This window comes from Rhipicephalus microplus, chromosome 4, assembly GCF_043290135.1.
Source record: "Rhipicephalus microplus isolate Deutch F79 chromosome 4, USDA_Rmic, whole genome shotgun sequence".
Classification (NCBI taxonomy): domain Eukaryota; kingdom Metazoa; phylum Arthropoda; class Arachnida; order Ixodida; family Ixodidae; genus Rhipicephalus; species Rhipicephalus microplus.
This window is the reverse complement of record NC_134703.1, coordinates 44880959-44896131: the sequence shown is the minus strand read 5'-3', so window position 1 is coordinate 44896131 and position 15173 is coordinate 44880959. Positions and strand designations below refer to the sequence as shown.

The 15173-nt window shown below is 42.9% G+C and overlaps 1 protein-coding gene across 6 annotated transcripts; it reads left to right on the top strand.

Moving 5' to 3' along the window:
* The first annotated feature begins 716 nt into the window (after positions 1 to 716).
* LOC119171940 (TNF receptor-associated factor 2) lies at positions 717 to 14455 on the top strand. Of its 6 annotated transcripts, none has more exons than XM_037422845.2 (7): positions 717 to 822; positions 7509 to 7594; positions 8934 to 9092; positions 10268 to 10306; positions 10981 to 11121; positions 12092 to 12370; positions 14180 to 14455. In XM_037422845.2, exons 2-7 carry the CDS (start codon positions 7538 to 7540, stop codon positions 14405 to 14407), a joined length of 903 nt encoding a protein of 300 aa, XP_037278742.2. In that variant the 5' UTR covers positions 717 to 822; positions 7509 to 7537; the 3' UTR covers positions 14408 to 14455. The 6 variants fall into 6 exon arrangements, with proteins under 6 accessions (XP_037278742.2, XP_075748789.1, XP_037278744.2 ...); XM_075892674.1 differs by lacking the exon at positions 717 to 822 and adding an exon at positions 2717 to 2858; XM_037422847.2 differs by lacking the exon at positions 717 to 822 and adding an exon at positions 2727 to 2890 and having other exon boundaries at positions 7529 to 7594.
* The last annotated feature ends 718 nt before the right edge of the window (positions 14456 to 15173 follow it).

The window sequence follows — 15173 nt, the reverse complement described above, 5'->3', positions numbered from 1 at the left end:
ATTTTTCGGATGGTCATTGCAGCATCAGTCCTTGAAAATGGTATATATTTTTCTTCACCATCTTCGTGTGCTGATCGGGCAGCTGCATCGGCATGTTCGTTGCCCAATATGCCGCAGTGACTTGGAAGCCACTGAAACGTGATTGTGTGTCCTTCGTCGAAGAGGTGGTGAAGCAGCTCTCTAATTTCCAGCACTAGTTGTTCATGAGGTCCCCGGCGTAAGGCGAATGTCAAACACTGTAGTGCTGCCTTAGAGTCCGTGAACACGCACCATTTCTTGGAATGCATAGTAAGCTTTCTCAAGAAATATGCGCATAAAACGTGGACGAAAAAGGAAAGGCTCTTTGACCACGTTTTTCGCGCAATTTTCTTGGCTGTAGAATTCCAACTCGCCCAACAGTCCATTCTTCTAAACCCAAAAAGTTAGTTGCTCCCTACCTCCCACCCCCCCCCCCCCCTCCCCCGGCTCACGAAAAAGAAAGTTTCTGACTACGTCATCGGCCCAAGTACGCCGTACACTATCGCATTACGTCGCTTCGGACTCGAGAAAGCGGATGTTGGAGATCTCGTGCGGGTTGTGCAAGCGTGAGCCTCCGTCGCCGTTGCAACCAAACATCGGCGGGTTCCCGTTCGCGCAAACTGACACCGACTGCAATGTGGTACGCTGGCGCCAGACGCAGCCGAAGGGGAGGAGGGGCTCCTCATCCGGCGTCTCTTCGATCGGGGGAGGGGGTGATAACTATACTGCATGCAGGACAGAAGCCAGAGCCATTGCCAGCCACCCCTCTGGATCGCGTGTATTCTCGGTGAAATACGTTGACAGGTAAGTCGTTGCCACAGCTCCGTTTATAGACCTTTATGAATTTATGGAAGCATTTATTTATTTACTTTTATAGCGTAAGCGAGAAAAGTAGCCCTTTGCTTCGAGAGAGGAAATGAGCATTAAGTTAGCTAAGAAGGATTGATTGATATGTTGGGTTTAACGTCCCAAAAGCACCATGTGATTATAAGAGACGCCGTAGTGGGGGGCTCCGGAAATTTATACCACCTGGGCTTCTAGCACACGGGCCTACAGCATTTTGGCCTCCATCGAATAGCTAGGTAGGAAGGTCAATCAGGCAAGCATACGGTTTGCTATCCTAGCTAGGAAGTAGTTCAATCAATCGAGGCAGTCGTGCGCATACAGCGCCGGAACTATATATATATATATATATATATATATATATATATATATATATATATATATATATATATATATATATATATATATATATAATCATGGTTGTGTCGCAATGTTAAATCTTCAGCGCTGTTCCGTGCACATTACCCCAGACATCAACGGTTTCAGATCCCACGCGGGGGGAGTACAATGCACATATCGCTAGCTCTTAAGCTCTGGCGTGTTCGGCGCTATGCCAAGTCCTCATACCATATGAGTGGCACTCATCACCAATCACATACGAGGTCTAGCATTTAAAAATTTCAGGGGTACTTCATAACCAGTTACATGCGAGGTCAAAAACTTTAAAAACATCAAGATTAATAATTACACCTCTTTCCTGCCCCGCCGCGGTGGTCTAGTGGCTAAGATACTCGGCTGCTGACCCGCAGGTCGCGGGATCAAATCCCGCCATTGGAGGCTGTATTTCTGATGGAGGCAAAAATGAGGTGAGCCCGTGTGCTCAGATTTGGGTGCACGTTAAAGATCCCCACGTGGTCGAAATTTCAGAAGCCCTCTCCTACGGAGTCTCTCATAATCATATGGTGGTTTTTGGAAGTTAAAGCCCTAACTGCATGCATGCCATTTCCTATCGACAGCGACAAGCGGCATCGACAAACGTGCTCCGTCGCAACGGCTGCAACCGCATGTCAGAGACACAGTCGTTGTTGCTTGAATGAAAATATCGCGTGCATACCCATCAATTGCGAATAGAAATTTAAAAGTAGGTCGATGACAACGTGCCATGTTTATTCGTGCCTTTTGTGACACAAGGAAGCCACAAAAGCTGCTTTTTACCGCCTTCTTTTCTCGCAATCTTTGGTTTCACCACGACAGGGCGCCCAGAAGCGTGCGCATGACGGCTACGACGCACTTCGCATGACGATTTTTAATTGTAGCAAGTTACCAAATTTTCGCTCGCAACAATGCATGGAGACATCATAACAAACTTTCGAGAATAAAACTTAAGGCGAAATACGGCCGCTCCATCTCTCTCCGCATCAGATGAGAATGTAAAAAAGGCAGCCGATATCTTGCATTCCTTGAAGCACACGTGGATAACAAGCATCGAAAGCAAATCGCAACGGAAACGAGGACCAAGGGCGCAGCCATGTTGCCGGTAATCGCCATGTGGGCTTCCAGGCGAGAAACTATCTTTTCCAGTTTTCCAGAAACACGCGATGCGACAAGTGGTGGCAACGGATGGGCCTGGGCGACAGCAAATCTTGTTGCTCGTCGCTGTTGTTTGTTGCTGTCGCGAGGAAATCGCGTACATGTGGTTAGGGCTTAAACCACACATATCAATCTATCACCTCCTTCCTGAACTCTCAGTGACGCACGCAGAAACACTGCGCGATAAGCGATATCTCGCCTAGGCCACGGGCTTCGGAAGAATAGGAAAAGCAAATACGAGCGACATTTTATCAGCGCAGACTTTAGGCGTTGCTCAGTCAAGTCGGACGAATGATAAATATTTTATCTGGCCTCGGCGATGATGAGCAAGCCGTCAATTCTGCGTTCGTAGTGTTCGCCTCGCGAGGTTTTCATGAATCAGTGGTCAGGGCTAAAGCCGAGCAGCATCAGCTGCATTTACTGACGTGAGGATGACATCTCCTTCGCAGTGATGCAGATTTGATCAGGTACTGGCGCTTTGCTTAGCTCTGAAAGGAAGGTCAGTTTAATTTTTAAAACTTATTCCTATTCTGTTTGTTCAGCTGCATGTCAAGATTATTTTTTGTTCTTGAATGTTTACGTCCGGGTGTCTACATCTTTCAGGTTTACATTTAAGGTAGCGTCTGAGTCTCGCAGCGAAATCGTTTAACATAATGCTACAGCACAGCTGTTCCAGAGAGTTTGACCTTTAAAAACACACTGCAGACAGACATTGTGTTTCATTTGAGTTTTCAATATATACTCGGTGGATGTGATGTTGTGGTGCAGTTGATTGCAGTGCTTGATTTTTCTAAGGGTACAAATGAAATGTGCTATTATTATGGAACAGTAACAATGTTATCACGAGTTTAACGTCCCAAAACAGCAATGTTATGAGGGAAGGTGAGATAGAGTGCTCCAGAAAATGCGACCAGCTCGGGTTCTTTAACGTGCACCTTAATTTAAGTAGACGAACCTCGAGTGTTCTCCCTTCCACCGAAAATGCAGTCACCCCAGCTTAGGTTAGATCTCAAGACCTTCGGCTCAGCAGTAGAGCTTTGTAACCACTAGATCACTCTGGCGGCTGATTATGCAACAAATGATACCTTGCATAAACTCATGTGTATGAGTTTCAAGCTGTAATCCTAAAGGCGCACTTTTTCAGCAATCTGTAACGTTTATTACACCTCGTGAAACTGTACCTTCGTCAAGTCTGAAGTTAGCATACGGTGGCACACTTGAAAGTTGAGGTCATTGTTGCCGCAGTGGAGGGAGCGTGCTGACGAACTTCGAGACCTGTGATAGATGAACAGTGTCGGTGTGTTTGATGCATCATTTGCCTGATTTGCGTACTTATATTAAGGGCTATTTTTTTTATCGTAACCTGTAATTGGTTGACACCTATCGAAATCATAGTGCGAGAACTTTCACAGCGTCTACTACCGTGATATGGTTACGGGCATCGACGTGGCTGTTTGAAACGATCTTCTCTTCGATAGCGAGTATGATTTAGATCGAAACAGCAGCGCCAGATATTAGTTTCGTTTTTATCTTGCGTGGAGAGATTCATGCTTGGCAGTTGGATGCCAAAGCTGCTGAGCCAATGCGGCAAGTTATTATAGTTTGCACTTTTATTTCGCATTATTCATTGTTTTGATCACGCTGCATGTCAAGGAAAGGCATGCACAGCTGAACGCAGATTAAATTACGGGACAACGGCCCTATACCACCCATGCTGTGCTCAACGCTTGCTTATACACGTGTCCCTTAATCAGAGCGTGCAGACTAAGCGTGCATGTTTTTCTAGTTTCTAATATTTAGCAAAAATGAAACATTGCCGCGTATTCTGTGCTATATTCAAGTGTTTCAATAAAAAGGCTTTTAAGCAGATGAGATGAGTCATAAATTACGTTCTACGAGACGATGTTGATTTTCAGAGGGTTTCAAATTAACCAAAACACCCACTTTATCTGTGCACTTTGACCCACGTGTTCTTAATTATTTTGAGATTGCAAACTTAGTGACAAGTCTTCCATGTACTCTTGATAAATGTGCTAAATGTAAACAATCGTTCTAATCCCGGCTGCGGCGGCTGCATTTCCAATGGAGGCAGCAATGTTGTAGGCCCGTGTGCTCAGGTTTGGGCACACGTTACAAAGCCCCAGGCGGTCGAAATTTCCGGAGCCCTCCACTGCGGCGTCTCTTATAATCATATCGTGGTTTTGGCGCGTCAAACCTTACAAATCAATCAATCAATCAAACAATCATTCAGCAGAGCATTTTTGGGAAATGAAGTGCCGTGTAGAAGGGGATGTCCTCCTGAGTGGCACGAAACTTGAAGTGACACTTATAAGTGGCACGAAACTTGAAACATGAACATAGGATAGCATATAGAGAAATGTGAGCGCCAATGACCAACTGTTTATTGGCAGCAAAGGCTGCAAACCAAGAAAAATTTCCAAGCCTGCGCAGATGCGTGAAAGGGTGATGGTAGATAAGCCGCAGGGGGGGGGGGGCAAAGGAAGCACGTGAAACCTTGCAGGCTTTGTGCCGAAGGTGTCGCTTACGAGATTCCCCTGAGCTGTGATAGGTACTACATAGGATAAACAGGATGGTGTATTAACGACCGCGTGAGGGGGCATGCCAATAGCAATAAAAACTGATGGTGTACATTTTACGGCGCATGTCAAGTCACGCTCATGTGTGCCACGTTTCGCACAACTTAAGATTATTGCCAGGAGTAGGGGTCAAATGGTGAGGGAACTATTAGAAGCGTTTAACATTAGAAGGAAGGGTTCGTCTTTTGTCAGTGGCGCGTAAATCGTTTTAGACGAGTTTGACTTATCCTTCTTCAACACAGCTTTCCTGACATGTTTGACGCCACTACTTCACGCATCTGCCCATGCTCGGAAAATATTCAATAGTTGGTGCTCATCTGGCTCTTTTTTTGTTTTTGTCTTTGTCTCAAGCTTCACGCCACAGAGAGAGATAGAGAGAGATAAAGATGCAAGAAAAGGCGGGGAGGTTAAACAGACGCACATCCGGTTTACTACCCTGCACTGGGTAAGGGATAAAGGGGAGAAAAGAGGTTGCAGAGAGATGAGAAGGTACACACAATCAATTAGCCGATGATGCAGCCCGCTCAGCCCATGAAGGAACCCGTGTAGTCCCGATTCCTCTATCAAGGAATGATGCAGCAAGACCACTTTACCTGCTGGCTCGAGATCTCACACGCACGTTCTGGTCGTCTACCAGCTTCCAAAGGTGTCAATTTTATGAACTGGATCCTTCGCTCAAGCTAAAGCTACCATCACAACTTTCCCGCTCCGATGCGACACTGTTATGCCGCCTTTGGCTGGGTGTTGCATTTACAAAGGTGTACTCCTTTCGCATTGGTATGGCAGACACTCCTACATGCGACTACTGCGGAGCTGAAGAGACCATCGAACACGTCCTGTGCAGCTGCGCTTGCTACGACACACAGCGATGCCAGCTCCGGATTGTTTTGAATCAACTTGACCACGGACCATTTTGTGTGCAGAAGATACTAGGACCTTGTGCATCTGCCTCAGTTGCGCAGAAAGCAACTAAAGCACTGCTACTTTACCTAAAGTCAACAAACCTTAGCGACCGCCTCTAGACTGTGTGTGCTCCCCGAGTGTGCTCGTGATTCACGCCACAAATTTCTAGTAAACCAAGGGACGTCCTCCTGTAATTAGCAAAACTTATGCGCAACGTAGTAATTTTAAACACGTGCATGAAATCTGTAAACAAAGAATTACTTGGATCTATAACTTTAACACACTCGTTAAAATCCGGCTTGAAATATTAGGTTTCATAGTATACGTGCTTTGCACGAAAAACAAACCGCTACATATATTTGCTCGGCATGCGACTGAGCCGCAGTGGTTATAATATTTGTTGTTAAGTCTGGCATAATAGTTACGACTTGAGTAATATTTGAACATTTATGTTTTATTTTGCACTGCAAATTCAATAAAAATTTTTTTACATTTGCTCAGTTGGTTCAGACTTTTCAATTATCACTTAACAGTACTGAACTGCCACGAAAATTTTTGTTATAACTGATAATTGCTATGAATGTCTTGCACAAGAAAAAAGCGAAATATGCGACGGCAGAATGTTGTGGAAAGACTATAATATTAGGTAGGATATGCCAGAGCAAACATCAGCCATAAGAATGACAAAGCTGACAATTTTTCGGACGTGCTTGAAAATTCAGACAATTTCATGGGACCACCAAAGGCCCCGCAGCCAAGTTACGTACGCTAAAACTCAACCAAGTGTGAAATTGTTACGATAATTGCATGTCTGAAAGTACGTTAATAGAAGCCACCACCACTCCCACGCCATAACCGATTTGAAAAGTTAGTTTATTCACAATGCGAGATCGCTATGCGGTAAAGCATACTGCGACTTCGAAGAGGCGCAGGGGAATATTAGTGTAGTGGGCCAGTTTCAGCACCTTGAATTTCTCGTTTTATTCTTTGTTTTTGCGGAATTCCGTTGCTTTTCTACACGAACACCCAAAAGCCAGAATTCATTGTTATAACCGATGATGTGGCATGCGGACATTGCTGAGAGCGGTTATTTCACTATAGAAAACATACAAAAGTTGATCGTGCCGCAGCTTCTCATTGTTATAACTGATTTGGTGTAATTATAAATAGGTTCGACTGCGGCAATGCCACTGTGACTATATATTCTTGCTCCATGCCGTCACATAGACTCTCAAAAGAGCTGTCATCGGGGTCAGTTAGTAAATATCTTGAGGATTTTGACTAGCCGAAACGCAAGACACTGAGCAAAGAACCGAGAGGCACAAGATGATTTTACTATCAACGGTGAAGTCAGCTGGTAGTACAGTCGTTACATGAGCCACTTTTCACATTTTTGTGTTTCGGCATGTTGAAATTCTCAACAATAGGCCGGCAGAGACGGAGTTGACTGAGAGGCCATAGAATGAGCATTCGAAATAACTAAGTTTCACTTCGAAAAACAATTTTGGAACGGTATTTTGCAAACATCTTTATTGTGAATCATGGCAAGCTATCATGAAAGACTTTCCTTTCGAGCAGCATTGATACGACAGCTTGTTGTATTTTTCAACTATGAAGCTCGGCCACCTTCCTGAAAGGGGACGAGCATGCAGCGCTGTCCGAATGGAGGGTGCCGCAAGGAAATATCAGAAACGGAACTCAAGGTACGCTTCGTGTTTTCCACATCAGCGTCGCTTTGGACGCTGTTATTTCCGAAACGAGAAAGCATTCTTTTCCACGAAGCCTGGTATCTCAAAGAATTATTTCGTATAATCGATGTAACGAAAAGCGAGCATTCCACATGTCTGATGACGTGTTGTTGTGGATGTGTTGTGTAAATGTTAATATCTTTGGTTACTGCACTAGCATTGGTACTAAGTGTTACTGTAAGTAAGCATTACTGGTCACTGCATTGTTATGTTCTTGTTGCTTAGTGATTATGTTCTTTCTGTTACTATATCATTACTGTCATTACGTTCTTACTGTAATAAGCGATCATGTTCTTATTGTACTAGTGATTATGTTCAAGTTGACTTATTATGTTCTAGTGAAATTGAAACTTTCGAATCCGCTGTCTCTGCTGCCCCAGCGAGGTATGGCCTAGTCAGGGGGTTTAAGTCCTCCTTTTGCCTTACGTCGCGGGCAAACCCTGTACGTGTTATGCCCAAATAAAAAAAATAAAGTAAAAAAAGTGAAATAAAAAATAGACAGGTTCTTTTCACAACACAAATTATTGATGAGCCCAATGCCGGAAAAAAATATTTTCTTGTTGTTCTAATGCGAGATCTTCACTTAGTGATTGCGAGTGTCATCGCGAAGATAATTCAGGAAAACTGTTTCATGTGTTTTGAGTGGCGTTTTCCCTGATTCTTTGAAAGCATTAAAAGAAAGATGGCCATTTTCTAAATGATATGCTGCTGTATTTAATTCATAACGAGTACCACCGGGATTATGAAAAAAACGCTATTATTGTTGTTCTTATCATTGCATTTCACTTATTATTACATGGACAAAAAAGACATTAAGCCAGATTGAAATTTTGCATTAGGCACAGTACTAAACATTTTCACAGAAATATGAAGGCCTGTAGTGTGCGCCAAATATTCTCCGTACACCAATTAAACTAAAACGTTTCAAGGAGGCAAGCCCTAAAATCCATCGCAACTTTCTTTTTCGTATTCCAAAGGCATAGCCAGAAATTTGTGTCCGTATTGTGTGTGGGGTGGGGATGGAGAGGTGTAATGGCGAGGGTGGATGTTACCGGTTCTTGTGTATATTTATGCATGTGTTTGCAGTTGTGTGTGTATATATACACATGCAAATCTTTAAAGTTTCTAGAAGCATTAGTTTTTACTCCCCCCCTCCCTTCATCCACTGGCTATGTCAATGTGGTGTTCCCTTTTCAATGACGGATGTCTGTACTAGGTCAATTGATGCGGCATAAATGTTGGTATAATTGTTATTGTTGTCGATAATCACATATCTTCTTGCCAAACCTGTCAGCCGCACCTGGAAAGATGTGCCTATCGAACCACTCCCTGCAATCTGTGCAACGCGGACATCGTTTTGACCAATTTCATAGAGCACTGCACCACCGCTTGTCCCAAGAGAAGCGTAATATGTAGGATCTGCTCGGCTGCCATCTTCGCGGAGGAAACAAAGGTAGTACTTGATTGTCACTCATGGTTATAATCTCGGCCACTTTTTTTAGAACTCCTTGTAGGGCAAGTTGTCAAACTTACCTAAGTTCACCAGGAGCACAATCCTGAAGGCTATTTCTTTTTCTTTTAAATCAAAGAAAAATAAATCAAAGGGCCTTTGAAATCAAAGGGCCTTTGAAATCAAAGATTGCACGTTTGGTCTCTGCTGGCGGCAAGTTATCTTTTCGATCCCTTTACTCGTCTTTACGTGTACATGAGAACCAATACAAATATAATACCCTACATTTTTTAGCATCATTGTATAGTTGTCCTCATTCATGTTGCGTCTAACATAAAAAAAAACGAGTCAGTAAAGTTTCTTTTCTTTTGCTCATAAAATAATTTTCTGACATTAATATCAATTTCCTATGTATACCATCTAGAGAGAGTGACAGAAAGCTATTCACTGAAAAAACATAGAATTTGGCCGGGTCCTATTTTATATACTTTGGCAGCACAACTGCTGTGTTTCCTGAGAAAGACAGGCTTGTGTGAACGCCTCTGACATGCGGTAGAGTTCTACATGCTGCAGTAAAATTACTGTCAGCCTCTCCCCCACCTTTTTTTTCTTTTCCCTCTCTTCTCTCTTTCTCGTCTTTCTTGTCCCCTTCCCTAATCCCCCAGTGTAGGGTAGCCAACCGGATGTCTTTCTGGTTAACCTCCTTGCCTTCTCCCTTTTTGTTGTTTCCTTCCTTCCTTGGCAGCACAAAAGGCAACCATCACTGTTTCTAAGAAAGCGATGCTTTGCGGCAAAACATTTTATCAGGGAAGGCGTAAAAATTACAGGTAATTGTATAGTATTCCAGAAAACAACTAATAGCATGTACACCCTTTAACAGGCTTTGTAAAAGCTCTTGTGTTTGTTTGGTTTTGAACGTATTTAAGGTTTTAAAAAACGCTTAAGAAATTTAAAAAAGGATGGAAAGATATGCTACTGACTCTGTAGAACACTGCTGTCTTCGCACACTTGCTTACTATTTTAATAAAATGGAAATCAACTTACTCAATCATTCTCGAAATCTATACCTAACTTTTTATGCACAAAATTGTCGTTTTACTTCCTACAGGTTCTTTCAAAAGATAGTGCAGAACTTTTTTCTTGTAAATGCTAAACTCTTTCATGAACTTTCTTTTTAGGAACACTCCAAGACCTGCCGCGTTAAAGGCGATGAAGAAGTAAGTTGCCAGTTTTGCTTTCTTCTTTCGTAGTGCAACCTCACATTTAAATCAACAAATAAAAGCTATCGACCACCGTAGTTATCAGTTAATACAAAATACGCCGGAAGCCATTGATCCTGAGCGCCTCAAACTAGTCGTAAAAGGTGTCAATGACACCCATCCATTTCTAATCCAAGTGAGCCAATAAGTCACATGCAATATTCCAAACTTTGGCGTTCCTGCCTTAAATTTTTCTTCGCTATCCAAATAAACAGCAGATTTTATGGGGCTTCTTCAAGTTAAATTCGTGAGTATACACTGAATATAACATGAAATTGACCATTGCGTATCGCTATAGAAGCGTTCCACGCGAATCGAAAGAATGCGTTTGCTTGTTTACAGGTCTTTATAGTTTGTACACTTTGTATACAGTTTGTATAGTTTGTAGATAGGCTTGTATAGTTTGAAAACCCTGGAAACACGTCAGTGAACGCGACTGTAATTTACTTGTTAAAACAATTAGAGAGTGTGAGGAGCTAATGAATAAAACAAAACAGAACTCCAGTTCGTATCATATCCCGATCTATCGTTATGCATCGATGCTGCAGCTGATCTCCGTTTCCTTGTATAAGATATACAGCACACCCTACCTCAATTTATGCTTGCCACTTGTGTTGCTTCCATTGTTGCAGAAATCTGTCATTCCAAAGAGCAAAGGAGCCTCGAAGAAAAAGTCGAAAAGTGACAGCATGACTGCGGACTCTGAACTCAAAGAACTGCGGAGACTACTGAACGCTGCAATGAGAGAAATAGCCGAACTAAAGCTTTCTCAGGTGCGCAACAATTTCAATATTTCAGAAAGCCTTAGTGATTTGCAGCCTGTCATTTACTTGACGAAAATAGTTGATATCTCCCGTTCTAGCGTGCGCTTCGTGGCTAAATAACGCGGATGCCAGGGATGCCGCAGATGAAACATTGACGCTTCATTACTAGATTTATTGTGCCCGTCGTGTTAATGCGCGAGGTATGATACACATAACGAATAATGTTTAGATGATGTCTTTCTAAGTGCACGCTGATTTGCGTCATGAAACTGGAATTCTAACCGAAATTCGACTTCTAAGACGTATTGTTAACGAAAGCTTGATGGTATATATACAGAAAACTGGGCCGAATTAATTCTATTTTTTTGGTAAGTAATTTTTGCCATTGGTCAGTTATATTCGGCAACAGCATGCCAAGCGTCTATACTGTCTGAAACCTTTTCTTACAAACATTGTTAGCTTATAGTCGTTTCTGCTATGCGAGCCTTTGAACGCATCTAGGCGATTCGTTCGCTGGTGATTTGCCTTTGCAGAGCCCCCGGCAACAATTCATGAATCGCAATGGGTGTCGTAAAGCATTTAGTTGAAGAGTTTTTGTCAAAGTTTTTTTACTGAGGAGGTTTGCCTGAAAAACCAGGCATGCCTCTCCAGGTCCCCATTAACATATTTCTCTATACTATGGATTTTGATTTTTGAAATATAAAAAAAATTGTCAATTACAACAAAAATTGCTGGGTAACGATTCCAAATTCATCTATGAAAGGGCGGCGTTCTTTAAGTACATTCTGGAAGAGGAACTCCTCCTATCGCTTTCGATCTCTTAATGACAGATCCTTTCATAAAAGTGTACATTCAGGCTGGTTGGTTCACGAATTGAGTTGCAGCAACGCAGATGGACAGCCCCGTCTCCGTTGTATGCCCCCTTTTTCTGCTGTGCGGCGGCTCTTTTTAAGTAGTCATCACTGGTGATTTGTTTCAGAGCATTCAGGAGCGGAAGACGGCAGCGCTACTGCGTCGAACTGGAGCGTCGTTCATCTGGTGCTTGGAGTCGTACCGGCGACTTCGCCGGCATGCGATCTCGCGCCGCGATGACTGTCTCAGCGAGCCCATCTTCTTCGGCCTGGCTGGCTGCAAGTTTAGGCTGCAGGTTAACTTGTACGGCGTCGGTGGCGGGGCCGGAACCCATATGGCTTTCTTCGTCCAGTTCAAGGTTGTCGACCTGGCCAGGATGGACAGCTGCTGTGTCAAGAAAACTAGGGTGAGCTTTTTGCGCAGCGAGTATAAAAGGAAAGAACTGAAAACAAAAACAAAGAACTCTGTCTTTCAAGGATTCACCCGATATAACTCGAAGGTGAAAACAATCTTCTTCGTCATTTTCTTATCAGTCGATTGTATTGATTCCTCTAGGATCGAAAGCTCTTTGCACGCAGCGTGACTTTGCATTGCCTTCGTGATTGGAGACATTGAAAGCCTTCTGGACGTCACGTACTTCCGGTATCAACCTTTCTATCACCAAGTGACGATGTTATGTGGTTGCGCAACTATCAACTATGACGTCATTTTGACGTCACAAATTTTAGCGATCTGACACAAGGATCACGTCGGAGGGATCTCACATCGTGTGATGATTTTTTTCATCCATCTTGCTGACAACAACGATCGCTTGTTCTTTATATATATATATATATATATATATATATATATATATATATATATATATATATATATATATATATATATATATATATATACAGCGATTTGCTATTGTGCTAATTTTCGGTGTGTTAGCTTCAAATATTTTAAGTCAATCAACAAATTCATACTCAGTGATTCGATTGATAGTTCTAGCTCTAAGTGACGAATACAATGATTTGCCACTGCTCATTATATCTGTCTTGCTTCGAGTCGGTTGGCTAGTACGTTCCCCTAAAAGTCAGAATCAGCACATGACCCAAGAGTTTAGAATTTAATTGTTTTTTAATTCTGTTTAAGCGAGAATAATCGAAAATGGTAGCTTTGAAGAAGTAAACCAGTTGACCTTTACGTCTGACGAATTAAGTTATGGAGTGTTGGAGCACGCGATCAGACAGAAGAATGCTTAAATTAAATTCTAGAGATGTTATCCTGGCTTTTCGCCTGACATAATACTTGTGGTGCCAGCTGATTATCATGACATACACACTGGTAAACGCAACAGCACATACAGTGACACGCACATAGACTAAAGCATTTGCCAAGTTTCGATGATGCTCTCGGCCCTATAAGGAACGTCAATAGCGCCGCCTCTTGACGCTGCATGCATTTTCTTAAAACCCAGAATATGCCGAACTTCTTAGCTGGAGTCCTGGTTATGGTTTAATGCTGTAATAAAGCCCTTGAATGTTTTCTGTCGAATCTGTTTAATTAGCAGCTACGTATTTTGAAGCAAATTTCTTTTACAGCTAAAATATTTATGCATCAACAGCCGATTTCGGACCGCGGTTGCTCGTCGCCGTCACCACCACCGATGCCCGTAGCCGCTACTGCGCAAAATAAGAAAAAAAAATATACTGGACCAGATGGGCTTCATGCCTGGACCCTCTGCGTGGCAGTCAAATATTATACCACATGACCACGTTGGTGATCGAGATCTTTTATCGAAACACTCTATGCAGGCGTCATGTCGGGCAAAGAATCATGTTGACATAATATAGCTTGATAGAAGAGTAAAATCACAACCAGGCGTCACACATTGCTAAGTGCTTGTAGTTTGTTTCAGCCTTGAATAACCAAAAAATCCGCCTGTCATGACGTAGGCCTCAGCAACACGCCGGTTTCACGAATTCCGAACAGCGCAAAGAACGTGCCAGTGGAGAAAGTAAGCAATCTGGCCCCCTCGTGAAGTGTCTGACGTCTCGAAAATGAGTAAGCGATTTTGGTTGGCGCATTTTTCCATGGAAGGCTAAGCGATGGCTACGAGCGGTGTCGTCATTTTTTTCTTAGTTCGTAACTGACTGTATATTATTCTGAAACATCTTTTTTTTTTCGTAGATACAATAAGGTAAACGTAGCCTGTGTCCGCGTGCAGTGTTTGATCCGAGTGGCGTCCCAGCGAGAGGGCGTCGACCACGTCGACCACACGTTCGAGTTCTGCGTCTCGGGCCAGGACCGGCGGCGCTCCACGAGTCGTCCGCTGCACATGTGGAACACTCTGTTCGGCCGAGAGAAGTTCATCCTCTTCGAAGAGCTCGAAGACCAGCGTGTTGGATACGTGGTCGACGACATGCTGATTCTGGAATTTCATGTTATAGATTGATGTATACAAAAAGAAAAATTAAAACAAAAAACAATGAAGCCATAAAAAGTGCAGCGTTTCCTGAAAATAGATATCATCGTCAGATTTCACTAGTACATAGCAATTATTCCTTAATGCTTAATAAATGCAAGAAGGGCTGTAGCAATCGTCAAATTTGATTGACCTGGCGAACTCGCACATTTGGTATGATGCATTTATTAAATCAAACAGAAAATCCAATTATTCATAGTGCACTGGCAAAGTTGGGGGAGGGGGGGGAGAAGCTTCTGTTTGCAGGTGTTTATACACACTCTGACAATCATAAATGATAATTGCGCCCCCTTCCCTCTTCCTCTTCTCCAAAAAAAAAACACTTCTGGCAATGACTCTGATACCTGCTGATATTTGATCAACCCTGACACGATGCAATACTGGTCCACTTATTTTATTTTCTGCCAAGTTTCGTTCTACGATCCATTTCCTTTGGGGCGAAGCATATATTTTAGTGTTCGTTTGTCGGCTTCTTATTACATCTACACATTAAAAAGCATTTAACTGCAGATTGTGACCCCTCAGTGTAGTGCGAAAATGAGCGCGCAAATGTAGCCTTTTCACGTGCACGTTAGCAGGTAATTAATGCGTTAAATTTGTATAGAATTTATCTAAAAGTCTTCATGCACTCAGTGGTCTTTAAGTGTTTTTGGTATTGTGGCGCCAGCTGTGGTTGTTATCGAGAGACAACAAAACCGGATATGGCCTCCAAGATTGCCAGACGCCCAATGGCATA

Coding starts and splice junctions, on each gene's coding strand:
- LOC119171940 (XM_037422845.2), top strand. CDS start 7,538: ATGCAGCGCTGTCCGAATGGAGGGTGCCGCAAGGAAATATCAGAAACG. Junction 9,093..10,267: donor TCTTCGCGGAGGAAACAAAG/GTAGTACTTGAT, acceptor CTTTCTTTTTAG/GAACACTCCAAGACCTGCCG. Junction 12,371..14,179: donor GCTGTGTCAAGAAAACTAGG/GTGAGCTTTTTG, acceptor GTCCGCGTGCAG/TGTTTGATCCGAGTGGCGTC.